Source organism: Solanum stenotomum, chromosome 11 (assembly GCF_019186545.1).
Source record: "Solanum stenotomum isolate F172 chromosome 11, ASM1918654v1, whole genome shotgun sequence".
Taxonomy (NCBI): Eukaryota; Viridiplantae; Streptophyta; class Magnoliopsida; order Solanales; family Solanaceae; genus Solanum; species Solanum stenotomum.
Genome location: NC_064292.1, coordinates 7,064,925 through 7,083,753, shown reverse-complemented (window position 1 = coordinate 7,083,753; position 18,829 = coordinate 7,064,925). Strand labels below are relative to the sequence as shown.

Below are 18,829 nucleotides of genomic sequence, written 5' to 3'. Positions count from 1 at the left end.
ATTTTCTTGTAGTATTTGCATTTAATAACACTATATTATTCATCTAAATTGGGAGTATTTCGAAAAATCTTATTATATTAGTGAGGTAGGGACTAGGATAAGCTTTTGGTTTGTTTGAATGGCTAAATAATTACAAATATAATCTAATTATAATTTGAATTTTTAAATGAAGGTGTTTGTTTACGTAATTTAATATATTTGTTAACCAATTGAATTGCTACATTTGAAAATATTCCAAAAATGTTGGCCATATTGATAAGAATTTTACATTTTGGAAAATAAAAATTACAAGTATTCCCACTTGCACGTCACTCTATTAAAAAACATTGACGTACAAAGATAGGATAAAATTGACCCATGAACATCAAATTCCAACACCAATAAATGAAACTCTGATATTTTTTTATTTTTTTTATTCCCACTCGGTGTTCAAAATAAAAAATGATGCTTTCGATTAAATTTGGATCACACACTGCAAGACTCCATTTGGGGGTGATGTTCCTAATAGGATTTTCTACATATCCATGGTTCGAATCTGAAACCTCTAGTTAATGGTGAAATAGTCTCAGCATTGCACCACAACTCATATTGGTCTGAGAATACTATTTATTATTTTTTCATCTACACTCAGTATAATATATATTTATATGTAATAGTCGTTTGATTGGTCGGATAATTATAATACACCGAAAATAAAATATGAAAATTATTTTATTCTATGTTTAGTTATAAATATTAAGAGTAATTAATTGCAGAGTTGTTTTATCTCATCATTTATATTAAAATGATAGAACTCAATATTTGATATAAAATTACTAATTTATGAGATATCCTTATTCATCCTATCGCACCAATCAAATAATTCCTTATTAATTAAATTTTATTCCATATTTAGTCGTAGATATTAGCTACAGATTAGTATACATTTTTTATGTATTTATTAGATTATTACACATCTGAACTCTTCTGTAAAGTCAAATTTCCAGTCCCCTTTTGCCCTTTATTGCTGCCACCTTTTTTGTTATTTCAGTTAAAGAAAAAAAAAAGCGGATTATACTCGTTTGATTATAAATTTTCAAATAATTATTTTTTTAATTTTTTTGTATATATATTCATTTTACTTGATTTTTTTTCTGAAGTTTCATGAGTCATATACCAGTTTTCGAGAACTTGAAAATATTTAATTCTATAATCTAATTTCACGATTATTTTTTTAAAAAAAGTATTTAGTCCCAAAATTTAAAGTCAAATGCCAACTATATAAAAAGTTTTCTTTCATCAATCATCAAACATCAAATTCTCAATTCTCGGTCACCACAACTTTATTTTTATTTTCTTCTCTCTGAATTCCATTTTTCAAGAAAATGGAATTGAAAAAATCCCTTTTTGTTTTTTCTCTATTGTTCTTGATTCCATTTTTTCATGGAGGAATAACAACAGCCATTGCTGCAAGAAATCAAGATTCTTCTGAATCATGGGGTTATGTTGAAGTTAGACCAAGTAAGTATCTACAATCATTTTTTATCGGATTCATTGTTTACTTTTTCTACACAGTAATAAAAGGAAAGTATTAGTTACATGTTCACATGAATTCAATAACTTTTGTTTAGATTTTTATATCTGACTCAGTAAGTATGATGACTATGTGTATGAGTATATATAGATTTTACATTGATTATACATAATTATAGACGTGCATTAATGATTATCTACGTTTACTTTATTTGAATCGAAGGTCTACTGAAAAAACATTTCTACCTTCACAAGGTAAAAATAAAATTACGTACACAATACCTTCTTCATAACTCATTTATGAAAATACATTGAATATGTTGTTGCTGTCAAATGTTTTAGTTTAAACAATTGAATGGACGACTGGATTAATTCTTCCATATTTTTTTTGTCTAATTTACAATGATAATCTTGAGTTTTTTTTTTCTTTTTGTGGGAATTATGAATAATTTTATTTATTATTAAAATAAATTACAGAAGCCCACATGTTCTGGTGGTACTACCGAAGTTCATACAGAGTTGAAGATCCAAATAAGCCATGGCCAATAATTCTTTGGTTACAGGGTGGACCTGTAAGTGCTACACTATTATAAAATATTTTTAAAAAAATTGTACTTTTGTCCATTAATTTATATTTGCAATTTATTCCTTGCATTTCCCTTTAGTAATTTGATTTTTTAATTTTAAAAAAAAAAAAAATTCACTGGTTTAATTTATAGGGAGCATCAGGAGTTGGAATTGGGAATTTTGAAGAAATTGGGCCATTGGACACTAATCTTAAACCTAGGAATTCAACTTGGTTGAGAAAAGCTGATCTTCTATTTGTAGTAAGTGACACTCAACCTCCTCTTTTTTCTTTTTTTTTTTTTCTGTAATTAGTGACGGAAACAGATTTTTCATTAAATAATTTAATATTTACCTATTTAATAAAATAGGGGCAAGATCTATGTATATTATATTTTTTCTAATCCTCATTTTGTTAAACTATACTGAATATTATTATTCAATATTAAAACATTTTACTACATTACATTTTTTTTTTATATATACACATATTATAATTTTACGATAGCAAATCGCGATCTAACTTTCATCCCTCTAGTTCTATTGTGTATTGAAGCCTTAATACTAGAAGTGGATCTAGTATATGTTCAGTTTAATTCATTATTTTTGGTTTGAACTATGAATATATAATAATAGCATAACTAGGTGATGAAATGGGATTCACTAGAAAATTACATTATATTATATATATAAAATTAACTTTTTTTTTTCAATGTAATATTAGTAAACTATATCATATATACAATATGATTTTTTGAATGTAAGGATGTTCATCATTTGAATTCTACCGACTTTGTGTTGAACTTTTAAGACTCAAAACGAATTTGTTATGAATTATGTGGGTTCAACACATACTACATACCAAAATACTGAAAAAATTTAATCTTATATATATAATATGATTTTCTAGTTGAAAGGGGTTCAACTCAAACCATCTTATGTCATGGGTTGAACCTTTAAAATTAGAAGTAGATCCAGTGTGAGTTCTACAAGTCTAACTTAACTTAATGTATATTTTTTGACTAGAACTAAGTATATATATAAATGTAAATATATAATAAGATCATACTGGTCGAGGTTATATCAAAAACAATTTATATACCTCATACAAGATAGGAATAACGTATACGTACATTCTACCTTTTCAAACTTTACATATGAAATCATCACTAGTTGTTATTATTACTCTTTCAATCTGTCCATTTTTACTTATCCACTATACTAAAAACAATTGTCCAGTAATACTTGTTCAGTTTGAAAAATCAAGAGATGATTCACCCTTTTGTCTCTATTTAGTTTACCCTTGTTACTGTTTATTAAGATGTGTGTCAAGTCAATAATGAACAAATATTATTAGGCAGAAAAAGTATAAATTTACATTAAAACTATCGACTCCAAATCATGAATTCGCCTCTAATCTTTTATTTTTTAATAGGATAATCCAGTTGGAACAGGATATAGTTTTGTGGAGGACAATAAATTATTTGTGAAAACAGATGAGGAGGCAGCAACAGATTTGACCACATTATTAATTGAAATTTTCAATAGAAATCAAAGTCTTCAACAAAGCCCTTTATATATAGTAGCAGAGTCTTATGGAGGAAAATATGCTGTTACTCTTGCACTTTCAGCCCTCAAAGCCATTCAATCTGGCAAATTGAAGCTCAAACTTGGAGGTATATATTAATCTCCGTTTCAATTTACGTGACACTATTTGAATTTCGAGAATCAATGAAATTATTCCTTTGACTTAATTTTTTTCATTAAGAAAAAAATAGTTTAATGCACAAAATATCCTGCTTTTACTTTCGAGAGGTGTGATGTAGATAGCCTATACCAGCCCTCATGCAAGCATTTATTTAATAGATGTTTTCATGATTTGAATCCGTGATCATGATTTTTCATACGCCTTTTAAATATTTTAAATTGTTAAAGTTGTGACTTAAAGTTTATATAATTTTTAAATATTTAAACTTTATTTCAAAAATCTCGAAGATTTTATATATGAATTCATTAGATAAAAAGTTTGACTCTAGAAATTTGATTAATTGACATGGAGGGGTGTACTATTTATCTTGAGTTTTAAGTTCTAAATAGTGTAGAAACATTTATATAATTAAATCACGTATAAGATAATTACTTGTAAATCTTTATGATAAGATATGTTTAATTCAACTCTTTAAAAATATTATCGTACTCATATCAATTTCTTACAGAAATGCTTTACATTCAACATAAACCTAACAATATCTTTTAAGAATCTGAACAATATAACTAATCAACTGTCACATGTTAGTAATATTACACTGTCAATGTATGTATCATAAAATCGTATTTATTTTTTTTCAGAATACAATAACCAAATGAATTTGCTAGAAATATTTTAAACCATTTTCTTTTTAAAATTTTATAATATGTGATTATAGGAGTGGCATTGGGTGATACTTGGATTTCACCTGAAGATTTTGTGGTAAGGATTTTTGAACTTATTGCTACAATTTTCAACTTTAATTTATTACATTCCTTTGAAGTAAAGTCTAAACCTTGAATTGTCACTTTATTTATTTTTATCTTCTTTTTTTTTTTTTGGATTTTTCAGTTTTCATGGGGCCCTCTTCTGAAAGATGTGTCAAGAATTGATGGGAACGGCCTACAAAAATCAAACAGGTCAAACATTTTACTATATACAACTACAATTTGGAACCCCCCACCCACCCACCCAAAAAAAAATTACCAATATTTCAATTTTTCTCTTGATTTCAGTCTTGAATTTGTGTTCCAATTATCTAACAACTCTATTTATTTTATTTTTTTCTAAAAAAAAAAACAGTTTAGCTAAAACAATAAAACAGCAAATTGATGCTGGCCAATTTGGAGCTGCAACAGAGTCATGGGGTAAACTAGAAACCATCATAAGCGAAAGTAGTAATTCAGTGGTATATTATTTTATCTTATAAGTGATCTGATTATATAAATAATTTTTTTTTTATATTATCAACGTATATAACTTAAAAAACGCTAATTAATATTTAAATTATTTGCAGGATTTCTACAATTTCATGTTGGATTCTGGAATGGATCCTTTAGCTTTAACATCTTCTGAATTATCACAATCAATTGGAATGAAGAGATATTCAAGATATTTACAATTATCTAAAATTACTCCTGGTAGTGATGCTGATCTTGATGATTTAATGAATGGTGTTATAAGAAAAAAATTGAAAATTATTCCAAAAAATGTTAGGTAATTTTTCTTTATTTTTTTCAAATTTTTTTATTATATTTATTGTTTATTTTAAAAAATAATAAAAAGTTTTAATTTTTTTTTTTTTTTTTTTTTGCAGTTGGGGAGGACAGGCTGGTCTTGTGTTTGATGCTCTAAATGATGATTTTATGAAACCAAGAATCAATGAGGTTAGTTATTTTATTGAAGAATAATTAAATTTCATAGGTAAAATTCCAGAATATTATTATAATCGTAATGACTTTTCAAATACAAGGACGGAAAAGTAGCTAGTGTGCACTATTTTTACTAATATTTGGACAAAAAAAATAATTATGTAAAATTTATTTTATTTAATTTTTGTGCAATTTTGAACAATTGTTAACATTATTTTGTGTGTAATGTGCAGGTTGATGAATTATTGGCCAAAGGAGTGAATGTGACCGTGTATAATGGGCAAGTAGGTCCTTCATAAATTTATTAAATTGACATCCCTATTTTTATGTTCTTGCATGATAATTAAAAATGAAATATAGGAAGAAAAATAGGTACTTCAAAATATCAACTTAAGTTATTTATTTGTTTTTTTGGCGACATTCATGACGGAGTGCAAGAGAGATGTTTTTATTAGAATGAGTTTATAGTATATCATATGTTGAGGCGTCTTTTGAGTTAAAAGTTACTTCATCTGAGTCTAGACTCAAAATGAATAATATAATATTTTAATAGTTGAATCAGAATCGTTATAGTTTTATAATTTGTTATTTTTTATTTGTTTTGGAAAATGAATTTTTGCAGCTTGATCTCATTTGTGCCACTAAAGGAACAGAAGCATGGGTGGAAAAGCTAAAGTAAGTAACAAATTTCTAACTAATTTTTTTTTTTGGATAATTTTCACTTTTCATTGATGTCATGCTTGTCTCTTAGTCCTTTTTGTACATTTTTTTAAAAAAAAATATTAATAACTCTAATCATTATAATATATGTCTAATCATTTATATTTCTCTTAAGTGTCTCACATTTTAATAATTAATAACAACCCAATTATGTGTGACCGGAGAGTATAGGATAAAGCTCAAAATGGAACTTTTCAGCCCAAATTCAAAATTAGTAGAGTTTAAAACAACATGCTCATGTAATTCCACAATTGGAGCTTGGGAGTGTAGGGATCACTATTAGAAATAAAGGTTTTTTTATCGTAAATCTATGAGAATTTTTTTGTTATAGAATATGATTTTTTCCTCTCGTTTTTCACTGAATCAACTCACTGAAAAAATGCATAGTGGGAAACAAATTCTCATTAGAAATTAGAATATTGAGAAGCTTCCTAAATTTTCCTTATGAAAATACTACTATTTTTTTCCTCACTGATTCAATCAAAATATCTGTGGAAATAGCTACTGAACATTTCTTAGTAGGAAAAAAGGTGATTTTTTTAAGTAATTGATATACGCAGATGTTACCCCTGTTTGTATGAACTAGAAAGATTATTTTCAATAAATCCTGGACACAAAACAAATACCAAAATAAAAATCTAAAAAAAGGTGTTTAATTTTCTCTTGACCTACTACTATATGACCTCTTGTTTGAATCATTATTATTCTTCCATTTATTTGAATTGTCATTTTCTCAATTCATTAAAACTATATTCAAAATGATAGGTGGGAAGGTTTGAAAACTTTCTTGAACATGGAAAGAAATCCAATTTATTGTGGAGGTGACAAAGGTACTAAAGCTTTCACCAAATCATACAAGAACCTTCACTTCTACTGGATTCTTGGAGCTGGCCATTTTGTAAGTCTAATTTTGTTCACATCCACTTCTTGTTTATCTCAATCTTATCATGCTCTCTCGTATCAGTTTATGTGGTACTGTTTAATTCAATGCGAGATTTAATTATTTTTTTAAAAAAAATTCTGGTGTGGATTAAGTTAGGACTAAGAGAATGATATTTGTTGAAATGTCACTTTCATCCTCTCAATGTGTCTTTGTGACCACACAACATTGAATTGAATTGTATTGTATCACAATGGAAAGTTCCCTCCTACTTTCCATTGTAGTGTCAATCAAGTATAGTACCTAACTTAGAGGTGGTAAAGTTTTCTAAAGTTTTTGACAACACATTGTGTCCGAGGTAGTTTGCGCACACTTTAATTATTTCATCGGATATATATTTCCTTCCACCAGTATAGATATCAGTACATGCACTTATAATTTCCAAGATAACATAAAGTTTGTAAACATGGATAAAATGTGTATTATTATCTATCGTTTTATTTGCTTTGTATTTTTTCTATTCTACTGTCATATCTTTCTTGATACCAATGACTTTTCTTTTTAGTCGACGGTCTAACGAAACAACCCCGGGTTTTGTGTATATCCTGTCATTTTCATACCTTATTTGTTAGATTACTGTTGACTAAATTTATATATCTTCACATTACATGCATTTATTTGTTTTATATGTTTGTACTAGAATATATATATATAGAAATATGTATCAAAATAATTTTGTTTTATTTTATGTGGAAACAGGTACCAGTTGATCAACCGTGTGTGGCATTAGATATGGTTGCTAGCATTACACAATCTCCAGCAGTTTCAAAAAAATAAATAAACAGGAACTCAAAAAATTAAAGATGAGAAATTGTTGTTTTTTTCTATCAAGAAAGTATTATTTATTTCTTGTACAGTCGCGATCTAATTCAATCATATTGGCTTATGTAGAAATTGTTTTTTTTTTATATGATCTTGAAAAATTCGAAATACAGTACGATTGAATTAAACTCAAGGTCCATCTTTCTTCAATTTAAGGATCACTTTGCAAATTACAAACTGCAGTAAGGTGAAGGAACACTTGTATTTGATAACAACAAAATACATTTACTGTAAACCCAATCCTGCTAATATATACTTATATACTTTATTTGGTACTATTAGAATTCATCGTTACACTTTATATGCCTTGGAAAGGACAATGCTATTAGTTACACAAATGAGAATAAATTTACAACCTTCAAATAATCGCGTTACAACAATCTGGACATAACGTGACAGCCCGATTTACATCAATTACACAACAAAAATAAGAAGAAATCATAGTGCAAAACTGAACATGTGTGATACTCACCGCTAGGGGTGCCAAAGTTAGCCCATGAAAATATGACACGCCCATTTGATACCCTTACTCGTGTCTCGAGTATGAAATCACTCGATCTTTTCCAATATTTCCAACCTGGTTTTCCTCTTCCAGCCTTTCATTGTAGAGACTAGGTTGATTAGACCAACAATCTGACTTTTACTGTATTCCTGAAACATTTGAAAGATACAAAACTTCTTAGTATGTTGTCAAGATAACAACACTAACTAGATTTTTGCATTTGAGCTTTTCTGTACCGGATGAGCACGTGACCAGTGCACAAATTCGGTTTCTGGAAGATAGTAGGCCTGTCCAATGAATTTAGATGAAGTTTAGTAATAACAACAATAATATACTCTGTATAATCCCACAGGTGGGGTTTGAGGAGAGTATAGTGTACAGAGACCTTACCCCTACCTCGTGGAGGTAGAGAGGTTGTTTCTGAAAGACCATCAGCTCAAGTAACACATATAAAGTAGTTTGAAAAGGAAAATACATAAGTAAATGACAACCAAATAATGCGATAATCGAAGCACAAGAAACAACATGTATACATGGAGGTTAGTAATAATGGTTAAATTGTGATGGGAGGTAAGATGCCAATGCAAGAAGCAAACAATGAGATTGTTGTGTATTTGTTGAGATAATTCACTGTTACAAGACCCCTTATACTGACCTTGATGAATGTTTCAACTATCTGTAGTTTAGGTCTCACGTCTACAGAAATGAAATGCTTCAAGCCATTTATCAATACCTGAAACAAAATCAAGATCAAACTCTGTTTCACTTAGAATATAGAGCAGGCAGAGTAGAGACTAAAGCAAAAGAAAATCCTATAATGGTAAGTTGAAACCTGAAGATCTAATGACATAAGAGCTCGTCCTTCATCAGTACACCTCTTCACCCTAGATAGGCCTTCAACGAGAATTTCAGCAACATTATCTACTCCGTATTCTAAGAGGAGGTCTTGGACCTGGATATATTAAAAGGGAAGAGAAGCAAATTACAATCTTCTCCTTCTTAAGAGATTGTCATCTATTACTCTAGCATGGAGGAAATTTCATACAATGCATTGATAAATACATGAACCCTCTAGAGTGGAAAGTACAGGAACCTTACGTTATCATCTTAATTTAGGTGGTCACAGTAGGACATCTAAGGAGGTCTAGAGTAGGACATTTAATCAAAGATGAACTACAAAACCAGGAGTTTCAACCATGTTAAGACAACTCCATCAATTCAAGAGAATTGGTTAAAGAAACCTTTAAACTGTATGAGTGCCTAATCACCACAAATCCAGAATTAGATATGCCGAAGAAACTTTCAGCAAGTCAAAAATGTTCTAGACATTACTCTGTATTCATTTCAAGATGCGTGGATGAGAACACACACAATCAAGGAGAGTAGGTTCTCCGCATAATAATACACCTTTAGTCACAGTAGAGAAAGAACATCGAGTGCAACATGTTTGTAAGTTTTCCCCTTAAGTTCTGACAATGTGAGAGATTGTTGAACAAAACAATCTTTAAATATCAGTTCATCACCAATCCTTTTCTAGACAAGGAGATCAAAATTGATCGTCTTCAGTATTGTGGCTCTTCATCCAACGGAAGCAAGAAAGAGGATTGGGAAGAAAATATTTGGTGCAGGAGCAAACTTTATTTGCAAATAACATAGAACGACAGTTCCATGACCTCAGTTTCATATGAAATGTTGCAGACCCCACAGCCCACGTGTTTACTCCCCAAATTTCCCTAGTGTACTTATGATCTCAGAAATGACTGAATGATCTAAGTTCTAACTATAAAGGAGAATGGAAGTTGACTATCCAGATTCTGACCAAAGAATAAGATAATATTCATGCAAAATGTTTGAGCAGCTGCTTGAATATTACTCCCGTTGTCCCAATTTATCTATCATACTTTCCATTTTTGTTTGTCCCAGAAAAAAATGTCACACTTCCTTATTTAGAAACAATTTAACTTTTAAATTCCAAATTTCCCCTTGATGAGATGTTTATAGCACACAAATGTCTGTTTTGGACCACAATTTTCAAAAGTTCTCTTCTTTCTTAAAATTACATACCCAATCAAACACCGCCTACATAAGTTAGGACGGAGAGAGTAACACATATGATGTTCCACCACCAATTTTAACTCTTAACAGTTGGTGGTCATTACCTCCTTCCGAATTCCTCCATGAGCAAGCCTTGTTTTATAATGCTTAAATTCTCCAAGCAAAAGATCTACATATCTGCAGCACAAAAAGTGGATTAGACCGGGGGACACATGGATGAATATTGATGGTACTTTAGCAACATCTTTTCGGTTAGGTGCTGAGAGAGAGAGCTAAGTGAGAGCAGGCAATCTTATGGTCAATTCGATAAAAAGATCAGTATATTGTGAAAAAATAGAGTGAAGTTCACCAAGAAGTCAAATAGTAGAAAACTCCAAAGTAGCTAACTTTTTTTGGTTATAATAAGCACCACATTTAAAACAACAAGCAAGTATCAATCCCAAGCTAGTTGAGAAGTGCATAATCATGTTGATCATAATGTGCTACATCGGCATTCCCATTTAAGAAAGCTTGTTAGGTTTGTATTAGTTCCACTACTTAATGGGGACCATAGTTGCATACTAACAAAATTGTTTGCAACTAATTAGTAAAAAAATGATACTTCATACAAATATATATGTTTAGTTTCTACATTGGGGAGCTACAACTAACGTATCTACCATGGGAAAACTTACTATCTCCAAAAGATACAGAAGTAACACAACAATACCATAACAATACAATCATCAGGCTAATAAGCCTATTCTTTTTTTCTTTCTTTTTTCCAAATGATTTGCAGAGAATGGAGCAATTTAAAATTCGTCAACTAGTGAAAATACAATAGAGTCAACAATATATATAGTTGGTGAATTGAAGAGGTAGCCAGTTACTAAAAAGATTAAAATACACAAAAATGTCAGACAGTAATATTTAATGTGTCTTTGATAGTAATAGAACATTTAAACATAGATTTTCTCACATATTCTAAACCTTGCAAGTGTTTAGGTATCTTTAATATGCTCGATGGCAAGTTTTTAATATAGAAAAGTGAAAAAAATGGAAAATATCAAGTTTCTGACACAAACATGTTAAAAGTTCAGCCTTCTCAGTTCTCTGTATAGCACATCGAACACATTTTCCATCTTAAGCGCGATTAAATCCAACCTTGATAACACAATTAAGTTGCTGTACTGCCTTAGCTATTTTCTCAGTAACTATTGAAGATTTACCATCCTCAATGTTCCACACTATTTAACACTTTCTACACGCAGTCCAATTATGATGAAAAACATATAAAAGCTAGATTTCAGTAACCATTCCAAGAATTCTGAAAGGAAGAAGACTTCAGTACTTACCCATTGTGCTCTACTCCAAGCTCTTTCACTTCCCATTTAGCATTGGCAATCCGATCAACATACCTGCTTAAATAGTTCCAGTCAACATTACTCTAAGCACTTAAGCTTCACGATTGTCATGTTAGGTTAAATATAAGTTGGAAAGAAAAATAATGTACAAGTCTAACTCCAACAAATATATAGATAACCAAGTTCCAACATGTGCTGGGAATACAGTGGCTGGCAAGTAATATAACTCCTCGTACTATGCCCCTGTATTCTCCAAATTCCCATTTTCTGATATGTCAGTATAAATGTACCAACTATTTTCACGAGTTTTGCTGCATTTTCTAGGGACCAAAAGATCCATCACTTGAAGAAACGCTTTACAACACTCAGAAGTCAAGATTTCCATAGAGGCTAAATAATTCCCATTATGGAGTTTTGAGTGAAACAGAGTTCAAGGTGTTCTTTGCATACACAGTTCGTTCGAGAAACATCAAAATGAAAGTTCAAAGATTTGAATAGCTATATGAATTTCAATTCTACAAGATTGTTAAGAAAAAATCACAATGATAATATCAGTGCAATGGGATTGTACAGACGACCAGAGTTGCTACTTGATTCCGATATACAGTTCACTCTCTTCAATTCATTTGACAAGCCTTTTAATATAGGACGTCATAATATATTTGACACTGTTCCAATTGATAATATTATTCTACAACACTTTAAACAAATTTCAAGAATCTTTTTTCTTCTTTGATAACCGAAAAATCACTAGGATCAACTAGTGCACAGCTTAAAACTCTAGAGATAAAGGGCATGTCCCTCTACCCCTCTCCACTTAAACACCACATTTTTATACACAGCAAGGCTTGAACTAGTGATGTGCACCTAACCTATGCATCATGTGTTAAGTCTTGGGGCCAAATTTCAAGATTTTAAATTTAAATATTGATGTAATTTTTTTATTAAACCAACTTTTCAACAATTATATCAATAATTTATTCAAAAATAAGTCTAAAACATTTTAACCTTTGAACCAACCAACTAGTCACAGATTATGGCATAGGTGGAGTATTTTGTTTTACGACATTTTAGCCCCTTGAACTATTTAGATGCTTCCTTAATCTTTCTCATTATGTTGAATCCTTGAATCTACTGACTATAATGTTGGGGACCTATGAATAAATGGTGTTTTCCCTTTATCTGTTTTCATTGTAGCTTTTATTGTCGTATATTTGGCAGATCTAGTTACCTTACACATTTATCCCCACCTTGTCAAAACTTTCATGTCTAGGTCTTTAGGTTCATGTATAATAAACTTGGGGTGAATCAATCATCAACATCTCATTATTAAAATCCCAGTGCAAACCAAAGAGACTAGATGAGGAAAAAAAACATCATTCAAAATTCTTAACTGTACAGACAGTGAAAGCACAAAACTGCATACATCACCATTGACAGCTACTCCTAAAGAAGAGTGTATCAATATCATTCACCTTCGTAATAGCAAGGTACACCAGTTATCAAAACATAATATAGGAAGGACATATATCTCACCCATTTATGTGGAGAAGTAATCTAGCAGTTGTTCTATGAATATGATCAACAAGGTCCGGTACAGCATCCACCTATGTAAGACAAGAAAGAAACATTTCTTCACTTAATTGTTCTAAATTGTAAGTATGAAATCAAACAATAACGTAATGTAAGCATGTCCTTTGATCAAACCTGACACAGTCAACAACATTTCATTGCTTTATCACATACAAATACGTTGAAGAACCAACTAAACGCTTGCTTATTCTATTCATGTGTACATTAAATGATATCATGTCTATCATTTTTGTGTGGTCGTGTTAGTTTTATCATAAGCCTACACCACTCTTCCATACAGAGTGAAGCAATAGCTCACTACAAAATTCTACATACGTCAACAATCAGGACAATTACAAGGAAATTATCTTACAACAGGCGGAAGTCTGAAAAAGACATACCAAATGCACATAGAAATCCTCAACCAGTGCTGCATTATTCTGAAGCATTGACTGAAGATGCGCTTTAGATCTATGTAATAACCGAGCAACAACATATATAGTGTCAGCACCTGCACATCTTTCCTGCAGTACAATATTGATAGACATTAAACATAATCAAAGATTTGAACTGTTAAATAAAATAGCTGTACATGAGAACAACTATCTGTAGATGATGTGCATTCTGCTAAAGCAAGGAGAGACAAAAACTACATTCATAATACTTTTAGAGGAGAGTTTTATGGTTTTTCTTTGAGATTGTTTCACCCTTACCCAATAAAAATGGCATAATCCTACCCAAAATACGAGATTAAAACAAATAAGTTGTAAAGAAAGTGGACCTTGGGCTTGCTTAATGCAAACGAGACCACAGCCCATACACTTCTAACACCCTTATAAATTGCATTACCACGTTGTCTCAAGGCTTAAACTGGTAGAGATGGGATACTTTTTATTTTTTAACACAACTCTTCAAAGCTTACATTGTTAGAAATAAGATACTTTAATTTTGGAATAGTTACCAATATATACGATTAGGACATCTAGTTTACCAAAAATGGCTGAAGTATACACAACATTACACGGTTGTGTATGGTGTCTATACATATGTATATTATATGTATAGGTATGTAGAGATATGTATAAGTACGTATATTATATGTATATTAGTATAAAGTATGCATATACACTGGGTATATATTTTGTAAACTAGATGGCCCAAAGGTATTGGGCTGTAATTTCTCTTAATTTTGTAACACGCCTCCTCACATGCTGATCTGATTCTCTTTTTTTTTCTTGGGTCAAGCACATGGAAATACTTGACAGATTAAAGATTTGGATCTAGAAACTGTCTGATTGGTTACTAAGCTAAGAAAATAAATTTAGGGTCTAACTCAATCCCAAAAGCTAGATCAAGAAAATATTAGAAGACAGCAGCTGATATGCTTGATTATTGTGGGATTCAAACATAAGCAAGGGGAAATGTCATATTTAGCCATAAGTTGCTTCACTTATATAGACTGTTAACGCAGTTGATATTCAGGCTTTACACTTGCATAGGTTCGATGTCTGTTAGGAGCCTTGATACTCAAGTTAGAGACCTGTTTATCTTGGGATAAGTTTGAGATTTAGAGAACATCTAGTTTTACAGAACCTCCTGATAGTATGAACTTCATATTTTTCAAGTTGAGGGTTGGGGATTTGTAACTTAGTTTAGCCTTGGGCAAGGCAGTATTTATGATTGTACTAAAGGCGGTCAAAATCAGACAATCAAAGAAATCTGCACCGAAATGGTTGAAAAAATCTTCAAATATTTCTAGCAGCCGAAAAACAACTAACAAAAAACACTTCTACACCATGCCTAATAGATAGCACCCTTAACACCATAAAGTTTTTAAACAATAAATTTAGTTGAACTCTGATTCAAAACCAAAACCAATAACTTCTCATGCTCTACAGCTCTTAATTAGGGAAGGACTACACAGATGAATGGAGTAGATTATAACACATCATTATTCATTGCCATCCACTTAAGCATTCAAGGTAAAATGAAGTCTGTAGTAATATAAACATACTGTGAAGAAAGGTGAAGCATTCAAATCAAGGCATGCCATATATTACAACTTGATGATGAAGCTTTAAGACGGACATGAAATTAGCACGACCGAAGTGTATGCTCATTAGTTGTATTCTCCCAAGAACATATTAAGTTTTTATGACCATTTATAGTTAACTCTGCTTCCAAACCTATACCATTTCATGATTTTGAGCTTGTTATAAGGAAGGACTACACAAGTGACGTAAATTGTAACACATCATTACTCATTGCTGTTCATTTGACAATTGAAGGAAAATGAAGCATGTAGGAGTTTAAACACAGTGGAAAGGTAAAGTATACATATCAAGACATACCAAATATTGGAGATTGGACAACAATATGGAGTTTAAAATGGAAATGAAAGTAAAAGTTCAATTGTATTCTCACGAGAACATCCCAACCCACAAGCGAAGAATTGAGGAGAAAGGTCAGTGACCAAGCAAGTATCAATACCAGTACAAGTACAGTTGTATCATAAAAGTGGACCAGATATTTGGAAAAAACGTATCCCATAAACCTTACTTTTGTACAGAAGTAAGTACCTTCAGTCCCAGGGATGCACCAGTTAAGTAACTACGTGGGCTGGTAGGAGTGACATCCATGTGAGGAAATGATGTACTTGAGCTTGAGGGAGAAGAGGAAGAAAATGATTGAGACTGGGGTTTCATCCATTGGTCACAATCGTGTGTTATTCGTAATAATGCAGTCTTCAGTCTATCTGGGACCATGAGGGAAACAGGGATTTTATAAAGGGTAAAAGGCAGACCAAAATTTTAACATACAAGAAAATGAATGAGGTAAAAAATTTTAAAAGAAAGAAAAAAATGCAATAGAAGAATGAATCATAAGTAATTCCTTTTGAGAGTGTTGGAGGAAGTGAATGAATAAAAATACTTACGCGACAGCGTGTCAGTCACAGCCTTTCCACTTGGATGAATACTTTGCTGACCGAAGGTCTCAAAGACGAAGTGAAAGAAGATCCCAAACAATTGGCAAAATCCCTGTCAAGGAAATCATTTTTAAAAAAAAGGATGAAAAGAACATGAAAGCAAATTACCAGACAGAAAGAAATATCTAATTGGAGATCAATGGCATCTAAAGGCAATAAAAGTACCTTAAAAAACTCAACATTAACAATCTCTAACTTCTGCATCAACCTTGCATATTTATCCAATGACCTGTGTTGCATTTATATTCAGCTTGACAGAATTCTTCATCATCAGCATATCCAAGTATGAGCAGTATTTACCTCAGGAGGCTAAGTGATGATCCTGTTTGCTCTTTTATTTGTTCATTGCTCCAATGTGAAGAACGACTTCTTGAATGACCAGGTTTAGAAATCCGGCTAGGTAGTTGGCTATCTTCATCAATAAAATCAGCATGAAGATCTTCATTTTCATCTTCTGATAAATTAGTATTCCCATTGACATGAATTACATCACTGTTTCTCAAAGAACTCTTATCCAAAGAATCTTCATTGGAGTTTCCACTTTCTTGCATTGCAGATCCATTAGGCAAACAAGACTCCAAGTATTCCCTCGAACTACCATTTAGTTTTGGCAGAAATGGATTTCCACCCTTAAGCCAACTTGAAAATCCATTCCTCTTAGAGGATTTAGTTTGGATAGGATGTACAGGCTTGCGTACTTGCAGCAATCGAGTATTCGGAGAGGTCTCAGATGAAACTATCAAAGCTGCTCCATCACCGACAAGCCCAGCGAAGCTTACTACTTCGATTGTCTCTGGCGGCAATATCAGCCAATGCTCCCTTTCCAGCACCATCTTGAGAGCCTGTATGAGGAAAGATTTTTAAAATCTTATCGAGTAGAGGGTGTAAAATACAGATAGGATAACTCTTTTTCCAGATAATGAAGGGTCTTTAATGTTCATATTATTAAATTAAACCTGACAATGACTTCATATAGAACAAGCTTAAATGAGCTAGGTTGCATAACCGATCACCATTTCTCCAAACACAAGCCCCGGTACAGATGATGAACATTTTCATGAATTTGAGGTTGAGTACAAAGATTACCAAGCACAATTTTTCACTACAAAGATTACCAAGCACAATTTTTCACTGTCATTACAATACTAACAAATGAAGTGTAACTGACAGCTAGCTTAGATGAGCTTTCATGGATGAACTTGCAGAAATGACACTCAGGCAAGAAAAAGCTTGAACAATTATATTTTATGCAAATAACAAAAAACATTACATGAAAATTGAGGGTCTAAGAAATATCTTCCAGACACTATAAAAGACCATATTTTTTGTCATGAATTTCCACAAGTCATTCTTCCAAGTAAGAGAAGTACTCAGACATAGACCAAATTCACAGGGCTATCTATTATACACATGCGACTTAATAAAATTTCAACGAAAAGCATTGCCTCTTCCCTTGAAACTCAAAAACAATCACAAACATGAAACTATTTGACCATTCATTACAACTCTCATCCCCCACCCCTGGGGCTGTAATACAAACAGTTCTGCATAATACTGGTATAAACGCATGTATAAGTCTAACTTACATGTATATTTTGCCGATGGAAAGCAGCTAAATAACTTTCACAAACAGATTTCACTTTCTGCCTGAACTCAACTGCTTCACTTCCACAAAAGGCTTCCCCAGCCAGTACAAAAATGTTTAAATCTTCATAAGTTATTAAGAATTGATGGATGCTAGATGAATGAATAGCCGGTGAAGAAAGCAAGACAGCTGCACGACTTGTTGTAAGTTGCCAAAGATTCTTTCGACCTCTAAGTAATGTATGTGAAACAAAGGTCGTAGCATCTTTCCTGAGCTGAAACCAGGGGGATCCGCTGCTTGATGCTGTACTTCCATCATCCCTTGCCTCTTCAACCCTATAATTTATGTTGGATGAACCGTGCATGGCAGTGTCAGATGAAGCAACAGAAGTAGTTGATGGGTCTTCAACAGAGGCTAAAGTTTGTGCTCTCTCAGTGCTTGGTGACGAAATATCTTCCTGTTGTCAATCACAAACAAATTTGGTTAATGTGTCAACAATTCATAGTCTTGTATCTTAACCTTTCCTTAATATATCCGGGAGGAGGGGGGAGGCAGACTGCTCGTTTTAAGCAAGTGTTCTGCAGGCTTGAGCTATTCTAATGTAGTTCAGACATAATAGTCTACTTAGTTACTAACTAAAATTCAAGCCTGTTTCATCAAAATTCATTCTGGACTAGCTTCTCTACTGAACTCTTACCATAAATATTCTATTTTCAGGTACAACCTGACAGGACCATAAACCTTCTACAGAGAGAAAATGGATAAGTATTCAGTATTCATGCAACTTTGATAAGTCAGGCTCACGAAGGAAAAACCAACAGCATCACAT

The 18,829-nt window shown here is 31.8% G+C and overlaps 2 protein-coding genes across 3 annotated transcripts in view; one reads left to right on the top strand and one right to left on the bottom strand.

Annotated features, from left to right (window-relative positions):
* Positions 1 to 1,263: 1,263 nt before the first annotated feature.
* LOC125844500 (serine carboxypeptidase-like 51) lies at positions 1,264 to 7,937 on the top strand. The gene is made up of 13 exons (XM_049523815.1): positions 1,264 to 1,500; positions 1,990 to 2,084; positions 2,232 to 2,339; positions 3,512 to 3,752; positions 4,503 to 4,546; positions 4,676 to 4,743; positions 4,907 to 5,012; positions 5,121 to 5,320; positions 5,421 to 5,490; positions 5,709 to 5,759; positions 6,098 to 6,150; positions 6,961 to 7,093; positions 7,835 to 7,937. The coding sequence occupies exons 1-13, from the start codon at positions 1,365 to 1,367 to the stop codon at positions 7,910 to 7,912; spliced, it is 1,383 nt and encodes a 460-aa protein (XP_049379772.1). The 5' UTR covers positions 1,264 to 1,364; the 3' UTR covers positions 7,913 to 7,937.
* Positions 7,938 to 8,159: 222 nt separating this feature from the next.
* The window catches only part of LOC125844495 (uncharacterized), a 28,254-nt gene continuing 17,584 nt past the window's right edge, over positions 8,160 to 18,829 (bottom strand). For both annotated transcript variants that reach the window (XM_049523807.1, XM_049523808.1), the window contains exons 13-25: positions 18,002 to 18,457; positions 16,716 to 17,257; positions 16,581 to 16,644; positions 16,365 to 16,467; positions 16,009 to 16,184; positions 13,831 to 13,953; positions 13,394 to 13,464; positions 11,849 to 11,911; positions 10,619 to 10,691; positions 9,292 to 9,411; positions 9,115 to 9,192; positions 8,696 to 8,746; positions 8,160 to 8,608 (exon numbers count right to left, since the gene is read on the bottom strand). In XM_049523807.1, the coding sequence (XP_049379764.1) occupies positions 8,507 to 8,608; positions 8,696 to 8,746; positions 9,115 to 9,192; positions 9,292 to 9,411; positions 10,619 to 10,691; positions 11,849 to 11,911; positions 13,394 to 13,464; positions 13,831 to 13,953; positions 16,009 to 16,184; positions 16,365 to 16,467; positions 16,581 to 16,644; positions 16,716 to 17,257; positions 18,002 to 18,457 (2,022 nt within the window). In that variant the 3' untranslated portion in view covers positions 8,160 to 8,506. The remainder of the gene's footprint in view (positions 8,609 to 8,695; positions 8,747 to 9,114; positions 9,193 to 9,291; positions 9,412 to 10,618; positions 10,692 to 11,848; positions 11,912 to 13,393; positions 13,465 to 13,830; positions 13,954 to 16,008; positions 16,185 to 16,364; positions 16,468 to 16,580; positions 16,645 to 16,715; positions 17,258 to 18,001; positions 18,458 to 18,829) is intronic.